This window comes from Euleptes europaea, chromosome 6, assembly GCF_029931775.1.
Source record: "Euleptes europaea isolate rEulEur1 chromosome 6, rEulEur1.hap1, whole genome shotgun sequence".
NCBI lineage: Eukaryota > Metazoa > Chordata > Lepidosauria > Squamata > Sphaerodactylidae > Euleptes > Euleptes europaea.
In genome coordinates, this window is record NC_079317.1 from 89,015,117 (window position 1) to 89,035,323 (window position 20,207).

The 20,207-nt window shown below is 42.5% G+C and overlaps 1 protein-coding gene across 1 annotated transcript in view; it reads right to left on the reverse strand.

Annotated features, from left to right (window-relative positions):
* Window positions 1-20,207, reverse strand: part of SERGEF (secretion regulating guanine nucleotide exchange factor) — an 83,833-nt gene that overhangs the window by 58,607 nt on the left and 5,019 nt on the right. Inside the window, exons 5-9 of the mRNA XM_056851947.1 lie at window positions 19,044-19,104; window positions 16,465-16,578; window positions 15,200-15,262; window positions 12,856-13,014; window positions 3,934-4,100 (exon numbers count right to left, since the gene is read on the reverse strand). Of these exons, the coding sequence (XP_056707925.1) occupies window positions 3,934-4,100; window positions 12,856-13,014; window positions 15,200-15,262; window positions 16,465-16,578; window positions 19,044-19,104 (564 nt within the window). The remainder of the gene's footprint in view (window positions 1-3,933; window positions 4,101-12,855; window positions 13,015-15,199; window positions 15,263-16,464; window positions 16,579-19,043; window positions 19,105-20,207) is intronic.

The window sequence follows — 20,207 nt, forward strand, 5'->3', positions numbered from 1 at the left end:
CCTTCGCTCCGAGTTTGGCCAAATGTCGCTCAGCTAGGGCATGGTTGGCCGCCTTTAAGCTACAACTTAAGCTGCGCTTTAGCACTGAGGGGTTCCTAGCTTCTCTGAAGCATGACCCTTTTAAATCCTCATGGCAAAAAATCTTAGATGAGAAATTGTCATTGTTGGGCTTCTCGCAGGATATGTTATTAGATCTTAGGAAAACTGAAGCTTTCACCAAAATTAAAAAGCGCATTAAAGAGCTTGATTATAACAGCACTACTTTTCGTGCTCGCTGCGTTTGTTCATCCCAGTTCTTCGGAATACCACCACCACGTGGTTTGCCTGCTTATACTTATTATTTGACAACTCGTCTTTCTAGAGCCTTCTGTTTAGCTAGACTGAATGCTAACACCTCTATGGTTATGCAGGGCAGAATTTTGAATATACCATACCCAGAGAGGCCCTGTCCTTGCTCTCCTGGCTCTATCGATTCATTAGCTCATGCCCTCTTGGAATGCCGCTTTTATGAGGAACTTCAATCATGTTACCGTATTTTTCGCTCCATAGCACGCACCTGACCATAACACGCCCCCCCCAGCTGGCCGTCGGGGCGGGGAAAGCCAGTTCGCACTGGAACGACGCGAGCTGGCTCTGTGAGACCCGCCCGCCTCCCAGCTGGCCGTCGGGGCGGGGAAAGCCGGCTCGCACTGGAATGACGCGAGCCGGCTCTGTGCGCCCCGCCCGCCTCCCAGCTGGGAGGCGGGTGGGGAAAGCCGGCTCGCTGTTCCAGTGTGCCCAGCCGGCTCTGTGCACCCTGGCGGGACGCACAGAGCCGGCTGGGCGTGCTGGAACGGGGCGCACAGAGCCGGCTCGCGTCGTTCCAGCGCGCCCAGCCAGCTCTGTGCACACATTCGCTCCATAACACGCACAGATATTTCCCCTCACTTCTGAGGAGAAAAAAAGTGCATGTTATGGAGCAAAAAATACGGTATATCTCTCCCCTTTTAACATAAATCTAATGCCTCTGTATCTGACATAATGCCTTTTTTACTAAGTGACAGGGATCCCAAGGCTACATTGTCAGTGGCAAGATTTGTTTCAGTCCTTATATCCCTCAAACATTAGATATATGCTGCTCAAGATCAATGGATCAAGGAGCTTCTAAGGGGGAAAGGAAAGGAAGAAAGGAAAGGAAAGGAAAGGAAAGGAAAGGAAAGGAAAGGAAAGGAAAGGAAAGGAAAGGAAAGGAAAGGAAAGGAAAGGAAAGGAAAGGAAAGGAAAGGAAAGGAAAGGAAAGGAAAAAATAAATACATAAAAATTTATTGTGTGACCTAAGCTAAGTCACTAAGCTAATTAATCCTGGTTTTCTTCTGGTTGTCCAATCCCACTTCTTTCTCTTGTCCAAATCTCTAGTTTCAATCTGGCTTTTTCATTCAAGCTTCTTGGAGGCTGTTAGGGCACAGGTTAGATGGCCGGCAGCATGGAAACCCGCATGGCAAAACTCCCTTGCAATAGTTCTCAGTACAGGGAGAGACCCACTGACTTTTCAACCCTTCTTCTCAGGGAATTCTCCCACTGTCAGCCATTGCTGCTGAGGCTTCCAGCAGTTGTGAAGCAACTGTTAGCTAATCACATAACTCTAGTGAGCCTTCAATAGGGCATGCCCCTCCGGAGGGCGGCCAGACCGCAATCAATAACACTCAAGAGAATTAGGGGGATGGAGCCTGGCATGCCTGCACTGCATCAGCACACAGACATCACTTCCAGCAAAAAAATGGAAGTGACATCTTTAGATGCTCAAGCATAAGACAAAGAGAACTATTACAACAACCAGTGTAAAGACGTAGAACAAAACAACAAAAAAGAAAACAAGAGACCTGTTCCACAAGATCCAAGAAATCAAAGGGAAATGTAAAGAAAAACAAATAAATAAATGTTGCATATTTAACCTCTCGGAGCTGTGATTTATTGTAAGAAAAGCAACGGGTACATTCAGCCCAACATGGCTATGCCTTCAGGATTCATCCAAAACCATAGTTCATTATGATATTCCATCCATTAAGTTCAGAGTACGGGAAAAGGAAAGAAAGGCTTCTACAAGGAAATAAAGTTCCCGTTTTTAATCTTTCCAGCTTCCAGAAGGCTTTTTCTGGATTTGGAGCAGAACGTTTAGTTGACATTCCCAGTGTTTGGTGATGGAGTATCCGTGCTGTGAAAAAGCCCTTTTCCAGTTCAAGCTGGCGTGATTGACAACGGACAACCACACGTTTGTGAAGTGCTTTCTTTTGACATTCTCAAAGGGGAAATTCCCCGTCTGCAAATGCAGTGCTTGACTTTGGCCGCCAGGTTGTGCCAAGCTGTCAAATGCTCTACTTGAGTTCTTCATGGTCTGATTATGCTCGGCATCTCTAGGCTTGTGCTATTTAATTCAGCACTGTAAGCCATTTCTTTCTTGATCAGCAGCAGATCACTAAAAAATTAATAAAATAAGCTTTTTGCTTCTGTCCATGTCTGTCCAACGCCTCTAAAGGTGCTCTCTTTATGGATTAGACTCTTGGCAACCAATCTGTACTTTTTAAAATTTGAGACTATGTCTGCTATGCCACAGAAGTTTTTTTGTATTGCATGTGTGTGTGTGTGTGTATTTGCCATCAGTACACAGATTCTGCTACAGTCCTTAGAAACCTTCCATTAAAATTGCAAAGTAAAGCAAAAGTCCAGTGGCACCATAAAGACTAACATTTATTTCAATATGAGCTTTCGTGAGTCACAGCCCATCCTCCAGATAAATATGCAAAGCAGAAATTGTGCTGGGAACTCTTATGGAAAAGGTTGTGGGGTGGGGGGAGCCAAGGCTTGATATGAATTACACCGTGTGTCTTTCAAATGTCAATCTCAGTGCAAGGGGGAAAGGAGAGAGCTGACGCAGAAAGGTTAGATATGAGTCCCATCATAAATCAACAGAATTAGCAGTTATGCATACTGGATGGTGAGGGAGGTCCAAGCAGATGGTGAGGGAGGTCTAAGCAGAGGGAGGTCCAAGCAGAAGAGCAAAAGTTTTCCATTTCACATATCTTCTTGTACAAGTGGCCTGTGATTCACAAAAACTCATACTGAAATAAATGTTGTCAGTCTTTAAGGTGCCACTGGACTTCTACTTTATTTTGCTGTAACGAACAAACACAGCTACCCCCTTGCAATCATTAAAATGACTGCCTCACTTGGCCGTGACTCAGTGGTAGAGCATCTGCTTGGCATGCAGAAGGTCCCAGGTTCAGTCCCCGGCATCTCCAGTTAAAGGGACTAGGCAAGTAGGTGATGTGAAAGACCCCTGCCTGAGACCCTGGAGAGCCCCCTGCCTGAGACCCTGGAGAGCCGCTGCCGGTCTGAGTAGACAATACTGACTTCGATGGACTGAGGGTCTGATTCAGCATAAGGCAACTCCATGTGCTCATGGCAATATTCTATAAATAACTATAAAACACATACAGCAAGGGGGGGCTCTGGGTGTGTACTAGTCGAGTTTGGTCTAATCCCAGATTGATGATACTGTTCCTAAACAGAATGAACATGACATACTCAGATTACTTCAGCACAGATCAACACAAGAAACATTTGAACTCTTTTATTGAACTTTTCCCACAGAGAAAATGATTCCCTCTTTGCAATGCCATCACTGGGAAAATGGGTTCATTATTGTCCAGAAATATAATCCCCGTTCCTCATATTCTGTTTTTACAGGTACTTCTCTTCCCTCTGCTGTGATGATTGGAAGATTACCCGCCGTTGTTATGATCGACACTAGCCTCTCTCTTCAAATACATAAAAATTGAGGGCATCAAATGTCTTTAGCTCTAAAAATCTAGCATCTGGCCTGTGGTTTTGTTCATAAATCAATAGCACCATACGAAACATCTACAGGTAACAAAATGCCAAGTTGTTGTTCCTTACCTCAGATGCTCCAGTCAGGCTGGGCACTGTAACAGGAACAGTGAGGGGCTCTTTGGAAAGGAATTCAGTTGATTGCTTCTCATCCTGGCTTTGACCCTCACACAGCATCCCATTCCTGCCAAGTTGACCATAGTCTCCTCTACCCCAGGTAAAGGTCTTCCCCGTCTCTAAATACAAAAACACACACACACCCATACAATTATACAGCATCCGTTCTTCTGTCGAGACAGCAAAATTTACCGTAAGTGACCGAAACTACAGAAGTCTTCAAGGCTCAGATCAGACTAGCAGCGTAGGAAGAATGAGAACATCAGATTTTGATGTTTTTTAAAGTAACATTCTAACATGAGAAGTCAGTCATTGAATCCAATCCATGGTTCGCCTTGAAGGACCACCTCCTCCCATACTGCCCAGTCCCATACTACTATTACAACTGACCTCCAGCTGACAGAGATCAGTTCACCTGGAGAAAATGGCCACTTTGGCAACTGGACTCTATAGCATTGAAGACCCTCCCCTCCCCAAACCCCACCTTCCTCAGGCTCTGCCCCAAAAATCTCCCGCCGGTGGTGAAGAGGGACCTGGCAACCCTATTGGAACCACAATACCCAAAAGACTACCTCCACCCTTTACCTCCACGGCTTTTATGAGTGAGAGATTGTAAGATGTTATAGGGGCTCACACTTGATGCACTTTTATATGTGTTATGTTATGTTTGTATATCGGATATGTTTTTATGCTGGTCTTGGACCGTATTAAACTCTCTTTGTACTTTGTACTTACCTCCACCCACGTGAACCTCCCCAGCCATGAATTTTGGCATGTTATCAGGAATGAAGGCAGGGGGCACTTGGGACAGGACTTGAATCCAGAAATCTCCAGCCACTGTTCAACCACTACATCACACCGACTGGCAAAATGAAGAGACTAAGAGAGCAATCCTAAATCGATCTACTAAGAATCCTTCTCAGGGCCTCTGCCAGAAGTCCACTGATTTTTGTTCAGCTTTTACTGTTGAGTAGAGCTCTGTACATTACAGGACAAAGCGGTTCACTGAATGTCCGGGTGACCATGCTTCCATTTAATTGCAGTACCCCATCCACAAAATTAATATATGTTTAGGCCACAGAAGCATTTTGCTGAAGCTATACTGACTATATCTGGGGACTAGTGAACCCCTTTAAAATTGCCTGCTAATAAAGGAAAAAGTTGTATAAATATTTTACGAAAAGACATACATACTAATTGCTATAATATACTACAATGTGTGTGTGTGTGTGTGTGTGTGTGTGTGTGTGTGTGTGTGTGTGTGTGTGTGTATATATATATATATATAAAGTGCCTTCAAGTCGCAGCCGACTTATGGCGACCCCCTTTGGGGTTTTCATGGCAAGAGACTAACAGGGGTGGTTTGCCAGTGCCTTCCTCTGCACAGCAACCCTGGTATTTCTTGGTGGTCTCCCATCCAAATACTAACCAGGACTGACCCTGCTTAGCTTCTGAGATCTGACCAGATCAGGCTAGCCTGGGCCATCCAGATCAGGGCTCGTCTGCAAATTACGAATAAAGAAATAAAAGGCAGCCCAGAGCGATTCCTCAAGTGCTCAGTGGCCATTTATGCATGGGAGGTTTTGCCTTGGATTTGCATATCTGAGGACTACTGAACCCCTTTAAAATTGCTTGCTAATAAAGGAAAAGGTTATTTCAGTTTAAGGTGCAATCCTATGCACATTTAGGATTATACTGTAGCACATCTATTCAAAACTTCTATTTTAATGCCAAACAGTCTCTCAGTCTGGCAAAATATAAAACATGTTGGAACACTTTTCAAATTTACAGTACTGTGATAAGGCCTTCTTACTTCCACTGGCTTAAAGTATACTTTAGGGCCAGTTTTCAGATATCAAACTATCAAAAACTTTTGCCAAAGTAAACAACTTTCACTTACACAGTTTTATGACCTATATTTACTACAAGTATGTCATGCTATTTTTAAAGGTGCCTATTAAAAGCAACAAAATAAATAAATCAGAATGAAGCTGTTCCATAAGACTGACCTGAATTACACGGCATCTATTGTTAGCACTCAGATGTTGAAAGTTCTACCAAATGCTTAAAGGAAGCCTTTTAAAGTAAATGGAGAATACCTGTGCAAATCCAACCCCATCTGTTCAGCACAGCTTAAGGTATTAAAATAACTTCGAGACTGTGACAAAAGTCACGTAGAAGTTGCAGAAACACTGGAGACTAAAGGGGCCTCAGATGTGATGGGTTTCCTGTGCCAAGCAGAATGTGAAACAGAATCCATGTCACAGAACACACACAAATGTTCTTTCATGGAAGCAAGCAAGTATTTTTATTTATTTTACTTTGTTTATACATTTACGTCATTTATACATTTATTAGTCGGTTGAATTGTAAATTTCTCCTAATATTCAACTGAAATCTGTGTCATATAACTTATGCCCATTAGAACTAGTCTTGCCCTCTAGAGCAGCAAAAACTAGACTGTGCCCTCTTCCCATGTGACAGCCCTTCAGGTATGACATACCTCTGATCAATGTTCTCTTCTCCAGGCTAAACATACCCATGGCAGGCCTTCCTCTGAGCCTGTTCAATTTGTCCCCATCCTTTTTAAAGTACAGCAACCCGAAGTGGACACAATATTCCACACAAGGTCTGAATAGCATGGAGCAGAATGAAACTATTACATCTTGTGACTTGGATGTGTATGTGTGTAAAGTGCCTTCAAGACGCAGCCGACTTATGGCAACCCCTTTTGGGGGGTTTTCATGGCAAGAGACTAACAGAGGTGGTTTGCCAGTACCTTCCTCTGCACAGCAACCCTGGTATTCCTTGGTGGTCTCCCATCCAAATACTAACCAGGGCTGACCCTGTGACTTGGATACTATGTTTTTATTAAAAAGGTAAAGGTTCCCTGTGCAAGCACCAGGTCATTCCTGACCCATGAGGTGACCTTACATCCTGACGTTTACTAGGCAGACTTTGTTTGCGGGGGGGGGGGGTTGCCAGTGCCTTCTCGTCATCTTCTCTTTACCCCCAGCAAGCTGGGTCCTCATTTGACCGACCTCGGAAGGATGGAAGGCTGAGTCAACCTTGAGCCGACTACCTGAAACTGACTTCTGTTGGGATCGAACTCAGGTCAAGAGCAGAGCTTAGACTGCAGTACTGCAGCTTACCGCTCTGCGCCATAAGGCTCTTTTATTAGCATGGCCTAAAATTGCAGTAGCCATTTTGGCAGCTACATCACACCGACAACTCATGCTAAGCATGCGATGAACTGCATTCCTGAGACCCTTTTCACATATTTTACTGCCAAGTAAGGTTGCCAGGTCCCTCTTTGCCACCAGGAGGTTTTTGGGGTGGAGCCTGAGGAAGGCAGGGTTTGGAGAGGGAAGGGACTTCAATGCCATAGAGTCCAATTGCTAAAGCGGCCATTTTCTCCAGGTGAATTGATCTCTGTTGGCTAGAGATCAGTCGCAATTGCAGGAGATCTCAAGCTACTACCTAGAGGTTGAAGTAAAACAAACACCTCTATGCTTATATCGAAGGGGTTTGGAAATTAGCACAGAGCCAAGGAAATATAACAAAGTGCAAATGTATTGAGTGTTACAAAATATAACTATATACAAAATGTCTCTGGTTTCAATTATATACACACAATCCTGTATGATATGTATAAGTCATTCAAAGTTTGTTCATAACTCATTGAAGTCCAATGCTGGTACCAGAAGAAATAGAAGGGGATCGATTCTTCAGTTCTTCAACAGTCCCACTTCCAATAATAAATCTCCTAAATATAATAACCATAAACTTATTATAGTCAGTTGTTTTCTAACATTTAGCAGCTAAAGTGAATTTAAGTTAATATAAAAAGCATTCTTACTTACAATTTTGTGGTTTACATATACATCTACTTCCAATAAGGGATTCAAATATCAGGAAAGTTAACAGTTCCCCAGAGGGGTATAGTTGGAATAAAATTATTTATCCATCCTGGTATATCAAGAGGAGTTAGCCAGTTCCAGGAGTTAGTTCCTGGCTAACTCCTCTTGATATACCAGGATGGATAAATAATTTTATTCCAACTATACCCCTCTGGGGAACTGTTAACTTTCCTGATATTTGAATCCCTTGTTGGAAGTAGATGTAATTTGATTTGATGCTACATGACAAACGGCTCAGCAAATGTATTCAGAAGAACAGTAATTTGATTTGATGCTACATGACAAACAGCTCAGCGAATGTATTCAGAAGAACACCAAGGCAAATAATCTGCCTTAATTAAGGCTGCCTTTGTTATCAGCCATACCGGTTAAAGAAAGAAGGCACTTGTTCTGAGCCAATGGTGACTCACCTTATGTAAGGCTTAAGATGACCATTCTGTCTCCTTTTCTTCACCACCCTTCTGCTATATTTAGAAATGCCTTCAGTTAAATTAGTTCTACACTATCCTTATGTAACCTAATTTACATCTGGAGTGCTGCAGAACCTAGCCCCATTATAACGAGATACCCAAATATTAGCAGCAACTTTCAAGTTTGATGTTTGCACTTCTGCAGGCCTTAGTCAGGGCAATTAACAATCCTGCTGAGAGAGTCTTCATATTCAAGTATATATAATAGAAGGGTAGCCATGTTAGTTTGCCACAGCAAACTCAGCCAAGAGTTGGATCCAAAAATGCTCACAAACAGCTTCTCCTGTGAGCCAAAAGGCCCCTTTGCATCCAACTCAAATCATCATGGCACCTTAATGATTAAATAGTTCATTATTCGTTGTCACATGCCTGCATTCACAGACATATCACTACATGCATTCTGCCAAAGGTGGCAGAAATTGACATGGAAAGCTACTTTTCCCAGTGAAAACGCACTTTGCAGAACCAAGCACAGAGCCCAGCTTCTAAACTACAGTGGAATATAAAATGCTTATTTAATATAGCCCTTTATACTTCACATGCGGTCATCTAACTGCTGATGCTATGCATGCTCTACAAAAAGCATATGATCTTCTTGTAATCTTACCACCCCCCTTCTGGATGCACACCTTAACGTGGTGAGGGGGTTTGTGAGTGTCAGGGAAGCTGAGAGCAATACCGTAAGGGGTCTAGACTCTGTCAAGAGACTAAACTCCTAGCAGAGTCACTCAAGACGGAATGGTCACAGCTGAGACACCAGATGAAGATGCATACACCCCCTTAAGGGATCAATGGCCACATCCGCAGAAGAGAACAGGCAGTTCCAATGGGGATGGGGGTAGAGGAATCCCTGAAGGTTAGCTACTGGGCAGCAGCAGTAGTGGAAGGTGACACTGGCGGAAGATCTTTCGTAGACAACGGCAGTGCCACTACGGCTAACTCTGGTTAGTACTGCGCAGAAGAAGGCACTGGTAAACCACTTCTGACCAACCTTTACCTTGAAAACCCTATGATGAGACAAACCAAAATGAAAAAAGATATAGTGCTGGAAGATGGGACCCCCAGGTCGGATGGCACTCAATCTGCTACTGGGGTAGAGCAGAGGACAAGTACGAGTAGCGCTGTTCTTAATGATGCGATTGGACTAAAGCCGAAAGGACGTTCAGTGGTTGACATGAATAGATGCAAAAGGAAAGTCCGAAGCTGTTCGACGCATAAAATAGGAACATGGAATGTGAGAAGCATGAATCAGGGTAAGCTTGAAATTGTTAAACAAGAAATGGAACGTATGGACATTTCAGTCCTGGGAATAAGTGAATTAAAGTGGACTGGATTAGGACATTTTCAATCAGAAAATTACAAAGTGTTTTATTCAGGGAATGACAAAAAGAGAAGAAACGGAGTTGCTTTAATAGTGAGGCAAGATGTAGCAAAGGCAGTCAGGAGCTATAATGCAAAGTCTGACCGAATAATATCAATCAGACTTCAGGGAAAGCCTATCAACATAAGCATCCTTCAAGTTTATGCCCCAACTACAGATGCTGATGAGGAAGAAATTGAAAGTTTTTATGCCAGTGTTCAGGAAGAAATTGATCACACACCTAAACAAGATATGCTGATAATCATAGGTGATTGGAACGTAAAAGTAGGAAACAAAGCAGAATCAAATGTTGTTGGCAGATTTGGGCTAGGAGCACGGAATGAAGCAGGAGAACACCTCGTAGAATTCTGTGAAGACAACTATCTGTTCATTGCAAACACATGTTTCAGGCAACCAAATAGACGATTGTATACATGGACATCACCAGACGGCCAGTATAGAAATCAAATAGATTATATAATTGGAAGCAGAAGATGGAGAAGCTCTATTCTCTCGGCCAAAACAAGACCAGGAGCCGACTGCGGTACAGATCATGAATTGCTAATATCGAAAATAAAGATAAAGCTTAAGAAAAACACCAAAACATTCATAGCACCAAAATACAATCTAAGCAATATTCCGGAAGAGTTTAAAGACCATGTAAGGAACAGATTTGCATTACTAAGTTCAAGTGAATGTAAACCTGAAGAACTATGGGTGGAAACTAGAGATATTATCAAGGAAGAATGTGCAAAGACTATTCCTGTAGCCAAAAGAAAAGAAAAACCTCGATGGATGTCTGAGGAAACTCTTAAAATTGCCAGAGATAGACGAGAAGCAAAAGTAGAAGGTGACAGAAATAGAATCAAAAGTCTAAGTGCAACGTTCCAGCGACTAGCACGTAGAGACAAAGAGACCTATTATAATAACCAGTGTAAAGAAATAGAAGAGAACAACAAAAAAGGAAGAACAAGAGATCTGTTCCCCAAGATCCAAGAAATCAAAGGGAAATTTAAAACACGGTTAGGCATGCTGAAAGATCAGCATGGAAATACATTAACTGAACAGGACAAAATAAAGAAAAGGTGGGAACAATACACTGAAGAACTATACAGAAGAGATGAAAGGATAAAAGATTCTTTCCAAGAAGAATCTTTTGAAGAAGAACCTACAGTTTTAGAAAGTGAAGTGAAAGCTGCATTGAGAGCAATCGGGAGAAACAAATCACCAGGAGCAGATGGGATATCAATAGAGCTATTCCAAGCCACAGAAACGGAGTCCATCAAAATCTTGACAAGAATATGCCAACAGATATGGAAAACAAAACAATGGCCCACAGACTGGAAACAATCCATTTACATTCCAATTCCCAAGAAAGGAGACATCAAAAATTGCAACAACTACCGAACCATTGCATTAATTTCTCATGCAAGTAAAGTGATGCTCAAAATCTTACAACAAAGGCTGTTACCAAATATGGAACGAGAAATGCCTGATGTTCAAGCTGGTTTCAGAAAAGGAAGAGGCACTAGAGATCATATTGCAAATATACGCTGGTTACTGGAGCGTACGAGAGAATTTCAGAAGAAAATCAGCTTGTGTTTCATAGATTACAGCAAAGCTTTTGACTGTGTGGATCATGAAAAGCTATGGCTGGTTTTAAAGGAAATGGGTGTGCCACTACATCTGATTGTTTTGATGCGCAACCTGTACTCTGGACAAGAGGCCACAGTTAGAATATGGAGAAATGGAATGGTTTCCAATTGGCAAAGGTGTCAGACAAGGATGTATTTTATCTCCCTATCTCTTCAATCTATATGCAGAACATATAATTAGGAAAGCAGGATTAGATTTAGATGAAGGTGGAGTGAAAATTGGAGGGAGGAACATTAATAATTTGAGATATGCTGATGACACTACATTATTGGCAGAAAATAGTGAAGATTTGAAACAACTATTGCTGAAAGTTAAATGAGAAAGTGCCAAAGCAGGACTACAGCTGAACATCAAGAAAACAAAAGTAATGACTACAGGAGAATTACACAACTTTAAGGTTGACAATGAGGAAATTGAAATTGTTCAAGACTTTCTATTCCTTGGCTCCACCATCAACCAAAAGGGAGACTGCAGCCAAGAAATTAGAAGGAGATTGAGACTGGGAAGGGCAGCCATGAAGGAGCTAGAAAAGATTCTGAAGTGTAAGGATGTGACTCTGGCCACCAAGATTAGATTAATTCATGCCATCATATTCCCTATTACTATGTATGGGTGTGAAAGCTGGACAGTGAAGAAAGCTGATAGGAAGAAAATAGATTCCTTTAAAATGTGGTGTTGGAGGAGAGTGTTACGGATTCCGTGGACTGCCAAAAAAACAAATCAGTGGGTTATAGATCAAATCAAGCCTGAACTGACCCTAGAAGCTAAAATGACTAAACTGAGGCTGTCGTATTTTGGTCATGTCATGAGACGACAAGAGTCACTGGAAAAGACCGTCATGATAGGAAAAGTTGAGGGCAGCAGGAAAAGAGGAAGACCCAACAAGAGATGGATGGACTCAATAAAGGAAGCCACAGCCTTCAATTTGCAAGATCTGAGCAAGGCTGTCAAAGATAGGACATTTTGGAGGACTTTCATTCATAGGGTCGCCATGAGTCGGAAGCGACTTGACGGCACTTAACACACACACAATCTTACCAAGCCATTTGCTTTTCTAATGTGCCACTACAATGAAGCAATAATACTATTATGTCTGTTTTGATAAGTTGCCTTCTAAATCACTACCAACTTTTTCAAGATCTCCATTTTTTATAACAATGTGAACATGCTGAAAGGACTAGAACATGAAAACAACATCATTACTATCATGTACAAGTGATGTTTTCATGTTCTTCTAGTCCTTTAATCATGTACAAATGATTGTCCTTCTGCCAACCTATAACTGTACCAGCAGCCAAGGATACTGCATTGGTATCAAAACCTCAATCATGAGGAAAAGTAATATAGAATACAACAGGAGCCATTTGCCACACTAGTACAAAACAGCACAGCCTAGGGATTCTTTTTAGGAGTCTTCCAGACAGAAGTAGATATTTTTGTATGTAATGTCCTGCTTCTGATTCCCTACCTGTTTGTGCCACCAGGTGCGTCCATCCACTCCAGACTCTTCTAACCTTTTCGCCCAAGAAATAGTGAGCGTCTATCTTCTGAGGCCTCAAAACGAAATCATCTTTGCTCACTAGCTGCTTGTGTTTGTTGCTCCCCCAAACATATAACTCTCCTTTAGCTTAAAAAAAAATGTTAGGGAAGCAAATAGAAAGTAGTTAATGTTTAGGAATGTGCTTCAACAACTTCCTTCACTCTTGTACTATTTGTTATTAATCTTTTTTGTTTTTGTGCAAATTGCCTTCAATAGGAAACCTATTTCAATAGTTTTCCAGTCAATACAGATAAAGCTTTCAGGGACTGAACTCCTCACCTTCTAACAAATTTTGACAAGAGAAAGGATCTCAGCTTTGTAGGAAATTACAGTTCACACATTACATTACAATTTCTTTGGAACCTCCAAGAAAGCAGGCAGAATATCAGAGTGGGCAGAGATAAGCATTAATCACAATCACACCCCCAAAAAGCAGGTAAGATAGCATGGTAGAACAGGCACAAAGGTCTTCATTTGGCAATCCAAGAAAGGAAGCTAATACTATAGGGTGGGACAGAAGCAGTCCTAGGGAGAGGACTGCAATTCTCTTGATGTATCTTTCTGGGTAATCCCTTTCTCTGATCAAAAGATTTGTCTGTGAGAGAACAGATCTTCAGGACAGAGTACTGCTATAATAACTAAGAAAAACCAGGCAGAATTACAGTGAACTGGAAGGAGGGTGCATTTGGCCAAGGAACTAATCTGTTCTTCAATATTAAGTTCATGGCTTTTGCAGTGAGCAGGGAAAGCTGCACAAAAGAAGCCCGGCTGCTCCATGCAAGTATACCAAGTCCGAGGCTGCCCCATCGTAAGCAGCAGAAAAATAAAAGGCAAACTGAAGAGTTCACTGCATGTTGTTCATATCTCCAGTATGCAGCAACAGCAGCACACTCAAACATCCAAGCTACTGGTTAGCCCAAGGACTGATATGGCAACAAGAGAAGTAGTCATTTATCTCCGGGGGGGACTTCAGATTTGAGAGGGGGTTTCTCTTGCTGAGGAGAACCTCCTGAGTACGAGAAGTATATCAGCAACGAGATGCCACTTCCATCTCTTCACACACACACCCCTACACACACAGTTGCACCCTTCAAACACAAAGGTATTGCTTTCCATCTGTCTCATGTGGCAGGGGTAAATCCTCCAAGCCTGCAATGTAATGGCACTTCTTCTGCCTGAAGGAAAAATTCCTGGTTTGCTATGTCAAGAAACCTGGGGGCCTAACGCACTCAGTAGATACTATGTTTTAAAAAATGTGTTATCCAGGTTAGGTCGCACCTCCGACCTCCCATTTCAGCTTGGGAATGCTTTGGAAGCGCCAGACATCTGTTTTTTCCCAAAACGCCTATACCACAATGTATTTCGTTATGTCGTTTCAAAACCAGAAATCCAAGGGGTGCGTTCAGTTACATACGCTATTCAGTTCTCCTCCCCTTTTTGCAACACCCAATGAAAACTCTTTCTCCTCCCATCCCACCTTCCCCCTCACCTCCCGTTTGCATCCACCAATCATTATTGTTACTTAATCCCCCCCCCCAAAGTGCTTGTGGTCTTACAAAGGAACACGGGAACGTTGGAACATTAGATCAACCATTTTTATTTGTGCAGGGTCCCAATCAAACATTTCCCTCATATGGAATGTCCTTGAAGTGGATTTTGTAAACGGTTCGTGGGCTTGAGGGGGAAGGAATGCAGAGGAAGGCGAGGGCTGGAAAAGTAGCGAAATTGCTGCGAGCGGCAGATGGGAGAGGGGGAAGCAGCAGGAGGAAGGGAGAGAGACTGAGGGATAGAGAGAGCGCCTGCACACACACACACACACACACACACACACAAGTCAGGGCTCTCCTGCCGGCACAAAGTTTCTCCCCGCCTGTTCCTCTCTTTCTCCCGCTGCCGGGGTTGAGCGTGTCTCCCTGCTCTAAAAAAAAAATTTTTTTTTAATGTGCTCGTCCCAACGAAAAAATGCAAGATCGTTGGACCAATGCCCGAAAAGACGGCAGCTCTGTGATTAGTACTGTGATCACGAAGCTGCCTTCATGAAGCTGCCTTCCACTGAATCAGAACTTTGGTCCATCAAAGTCAGTATTGTCTATTCAGACTGGCAGCGGCTCTCCAGGGTCTCAGGGGTCTTTCACATCACCTTTATGTTAAAGGGAAGGAAGGGATAGGGAAACTTCACATCTCCTGAGGATTTGCCATAACATTGCTGCTGGAAGACCAGGCAGCCAGAACCAGCCAGGATCATCAGGTGACCATATTCAGAGGAACCTACCTGTAAGTGATGCAGCGTGATATGACCCAGAAGTAACATTCTTCACTTGGATGTTTTCAAGGCCTATAAAGATAATTCATTACATTTCACCAGCAGAAGAGGAACTTTTGAAAAACAGAATACCACCTCACGAAACTGTATTAACGGAGAGCTAACAAAAGCCACCGTTGCAAGATATGTAGGAAAGGGAGCTGCTTCAGCTGTGCTGGGTTACTACCCCCTTTTAATTTAACATGCCAGAGACCACCTGTGACTGCCCTATAAAAACAGGAAGAAATGGAAGAAGTTTCAGCCTAGAAGAGTACATTGCTACAGGGACAGAGATTAGGGATAATCTAATGAAATTGCTACCAAGCAAACCCAAAATTCATGTAGTTTGACTTATTATTTTGCCGACCAAATAAGGAAGAAAAAAGCAGGGGCCAGGTGTCCTAGTTATTGCCCTGAATGTTGCTTTGCAATTGCTGAGGCAAACTGCACTGGTACATCCAACACTCACAAGCCATTTTTTTTGTTTTTAAACAGAAAACCTTGTTAACTTTTATTACTTCCTTGACTCCACTTGTTAGCCATGCTGGCATCCTGATGTATCTGATAGTACCTTTTCTATTGGGTTATATCTGAGCTTCAATTATTGTGATTCCAAGCATTATGAAGAACCTTGATCTTCCTTACTTTCAACATCCTTCTAAACATCTATGCTACTAAGTTAGGGTTTCCAGGGCCCTCTTCGCCACCGGTGGGAGATTTTTGGGGCGTAGCCTGAGGAGGGCAGGGTTTGGGGAGGGGGGGGACTTCAATGCCATAGAATTCAATTGCCAAAGTGGCCATTTTTCTCCAGGTGATCTAATCTCTTTCAGCTGGAGATCAATTGAATTAGCAGGAGATCTCCTGCTACTACCTGGCAGTTGGCAACCCTATACTCGGTGAATGTCCTTGGAGGCAAAACTCGCACTCATTCGCAGCTTGTTGATATGACCCAAGTTCTGGATGCTGCAGCAAGTAACTTATTGAAGCTGTCACTGTTACATTTCATATCATTTCATGCTCGGTCACAGAGCTGTCAAGCAACATTATTTGTCAAAAGGGATTCATGAATTACATTCCTCATATTTAATGCGTGTCATAACTAGAGACAATGTTCACAGCTAAATCTAACACATGCCAGCTATATTTTAGCTGCTATAAGAATGTCCTTATGCTTAAATATTTCAAAATATAATATACTACATGAGCAACTGCAAATTATATTTTAGAAAACTGACCTGTAACTTTGCAAGGTTCCTTTGCTCTCAAGAAAGGGGGAATGGTTTTTCCTTGACACGCTCGCTTTGCATGAGACACCATACCGGTTCCCCACTGGAACACCGAACCATTCTCTTGTAAGCACATATATGCAAAAAAGAAATTGAAAATGAATGTCAAACTCTATTCAGTTGCTAATAGACTAGGAGTGTGTATCCATATTTGTATGAACACCAGCTTAAACTTGGGAGATGCTAACACAAATTATAACTACAGCTATACTTGGCAGCGGATGCAGGTTTGCCTCTGTGTGATGTGTAAAATGACCACTCCTCAGTGGTATAAGAAAGTAGCGTGAATTAAATTAGTTAACAGAGCACTCGCATGACACACCACAGAAAGCGCTGGCAACTGCAGAACATTCAGACTCTCCCAGGTGAACCGAGTTTGTTTCCCCACTCCTCCACATGAAGCCTGCTGGGTGACCTTGGACTAGTCACAGTTCTCTTAGAGCTCCCTCAGCTTCACCTACTTCACAAGGTGTCTATTGAGGGGAAGGGAAGGTGATTGTAGGCCACTTTGAGGCTCCTTAAAGGTAGAGAAAAGTGGGGTATTAAAAAAACCAACTCCTCTTCTTCTTCTTCCCTGTATCCAGGCCTTCCTCATCACTTCTTAGGCAAGGCAGCACTACTGCAACCCCAGGCAGACTGACAGCCCATTAAAGTGACGGCACCATCATCGGCCTCAGCCACCAAAGGCTCTCCACATATACTCGGCTTTTAAAATCTGCCTCTGTAGAGTAGAGCACCTGGTACACCGTTTCAAACTATTACTGAATAGTTGGGATGCCTGCCTTTTTTCCCTTTAGGAGAGGGGACAAAGCCTGTAAGGGCCTCTTCAGGCAATTAAATGGTCAAGTTCAGCAGTACACTCATGCTTGCCCCAATCCAGTGGGGATTATTATCACTTTCCCATACATACTAGTGAGGAAGCAGCATGCTGCAAAGTATGAAACTTAGCTGATTTTTTTAAAGCAAAAAGTAGCAGATGGGGGATAAATGCTTTAAAAAGGGGGGAAATGATGGCCCTTCGCTTCAGGGAGAGAGGCTAGCACTTGCCTACTGGGTTGGTAAAACCTCAATTTTGGTCACATTTTGAGAAGACAAGAATCACTGGAAAAGACAGACATGCTAGAAAAAGTTGAGGGCAGCAGGAAAAGAGGAAGACCCAACAAGAGATAGATTGATTCTATAAAGGAAGCCACAGCCCTCAATTTGCAGGACCTGAGCAAGGGTGTCAAAGATAGGACATTTTGGAGGACATTGATTCATAGGGTCGCCATGAGTCGGAAGCAACTTGACAGCACTTAACACACACCCACACAAAGCCTCAAATGATTTCTTTTGAAACACTATTAAATAGAGCTCTTTAAATGGCTCACAATATTATGCAGGAATGGGCTTTTTTAAGGTTAAAAAAATAAAAAAGGGTGGGAAAGCCCCATAGCAAACAGCTATGCTGTGCAAACCAAAACCTGGCGCAGTTCCGCTGTTATTGAAGGGGGTATTCCTGGCCTGAAAGGGGTTAAGAAGCTGCCTACCAGCAGCTCCCCCCCATGCCCCGGGAACACCCCCCCCAGGACACTGGCATGAGTACTTCTGCAGGTGGGAGGCAGGTGGGAGGCCAGCGTTAGTGAAGGGGGGGCAGCGTTAGTGCCCCAACAATGGCATCCATGCCAGTCTTGGAGGCACAAGCATCATGGGCGCCGGTGCAAGTAGCACGGATGCCGGTGCGGGCCCTTCCACGCCTCCTAAGCACTTTCAGCCACAAAGCTCAGGTCTGGGCCGTTAGACACTGCCCCAGCCTTTGCATGGTATCACTGCGCTACTGTCAGGCCATTTTATTTTAAGTTGTACAGAATGTGCTTCAGCTGCCCGAGCCTCTGCTCATGGCAGCTTTATAGCACAGTCATATAAATCTCAACCTAACCCTTTACAGGATATTTGCATACTTCAAGTTTAATTCTTAATACCTGCTGAAAGGGGCAGATTGTTATTTATTTCCATCACTGGTTTTTACAATAAGTCACTAAATGACTATCATGTTGAAGTATTAATACAACAGGACAAATAAAATCAACATATACATTAAATTTATTTTAACGTCCACCCGCCCACAGGTAGATGGACTATGGTAACAGCCAATGATAATAAATGAGGTTTTTTTTCAAATTATTAGAATATTTAAAAAAGGTACAGGTAAAGGTCCCCTGTGCAAGCACCGGGTCATTCCTGACCCATGGGGTGACGTCACATCCCGACGTTTACTAGGCAGACTTTGTTTTATGGGGTGGTTTGCCAGTGCCTTCCCCAGTCATCTTCCCTTTACCCCCAGCAAGCTGGGTACTCAGAATATTACTTAGAATATTACTCTGTCAATAAATAACTAGGGACGACTTCTTTCTCAACTGCTCTGTTCCTTCCTTTAAAACATTTAACAATGGCTGCTGGAATAGGTCTGTTATCTGACACACAGATGTCTATGTTTATACTGATTCCTCAACTTTAAAAAAGACTTGCTTAAAAATAGCGTAACTTACCTGTGGCAGCTAGTGCATGCCTGAGTCCAGCTGCAACATTCACCACATTGTCCTTTAAAGACTATTGGAGGAGGGGAAAAGAGACACATTTACATATTACAATACCCTAACTAACCTTAAGGAAATGTGTATATGCAAAGTAATAGTATTTGATCTATACCAGGGCTGTCAAAAGTGGTCAATAAGTATACAGCCTCAAAGGTTTAGCTGCAAATGATAAAGTCTTATAAAATAAGTATATTTATTAAGTTTACACAATAGGTATGATAAAAAACACTAGGCCTGGAATACAGGCTATATGTAAAACCACCAATGTAAACTGTTATAGAATTATTCAACAGAGTTGATGATATTCATAGTATGAATGACCAGTAGTCCATACATGTTTCAGCCTCTTGGTCCTTCCTCAGTGGTCATACATATAAAACATTATTATTAATAAATAATATATAAATTTTGTCATGGGTTGGTGTGATACACATTCTGAAACATTAATAATTTTACAACAGATGATTGTGTAAGTTACCATGCTTACAGACCTATGATTGGTGCTACTGCTTTACATCTGGCCACACAAGAAATAAGGGTTTCTAATTTTCAGATTTTTTAAAATAATAATAAGAAGAAGAGTTGGTTTTTATATGCCAACTTTCTCTACCACTTAAGGCAGAATCAAAACAGCTAACAATCACCTTCCCTTCCCCACCCCACAACAGACACCCTGGGAGGTAGATGGGGCTGAGAGAGCTGTATGACTAGCCCAAGGTCACCCAGCTGGCTTCATGTGTAGGAGTGGGGAAACAAATCCAGTTCATCAGTTTAGCCTCTGACACTCTTGTTAAGGAGTGGGGAATCAAATCCCATGTTTTATATATATGACCACTGAGGAATGCATATGGTCTACTGGTCATCCATATTCTGCATATCATCAACTGTGTTGAGTATTTCTGTAACAGTTTACACTGGTGGTTTTACATGTAGCCTGTATTCCAGGCCTAGTGTTTTATTATATCTATTCTGTACACTTAATTATTTTATAAGATGTTATCATTTCCAGCTCAACCTTTGAGGTTCCCTGTACTTGTATGGTTGAGTTTCCCCTCCACTTTTTTGTTGTCTAATAAGCATAGAGCACAGACAGAACCAAAAAGTGGGTTTCATTGA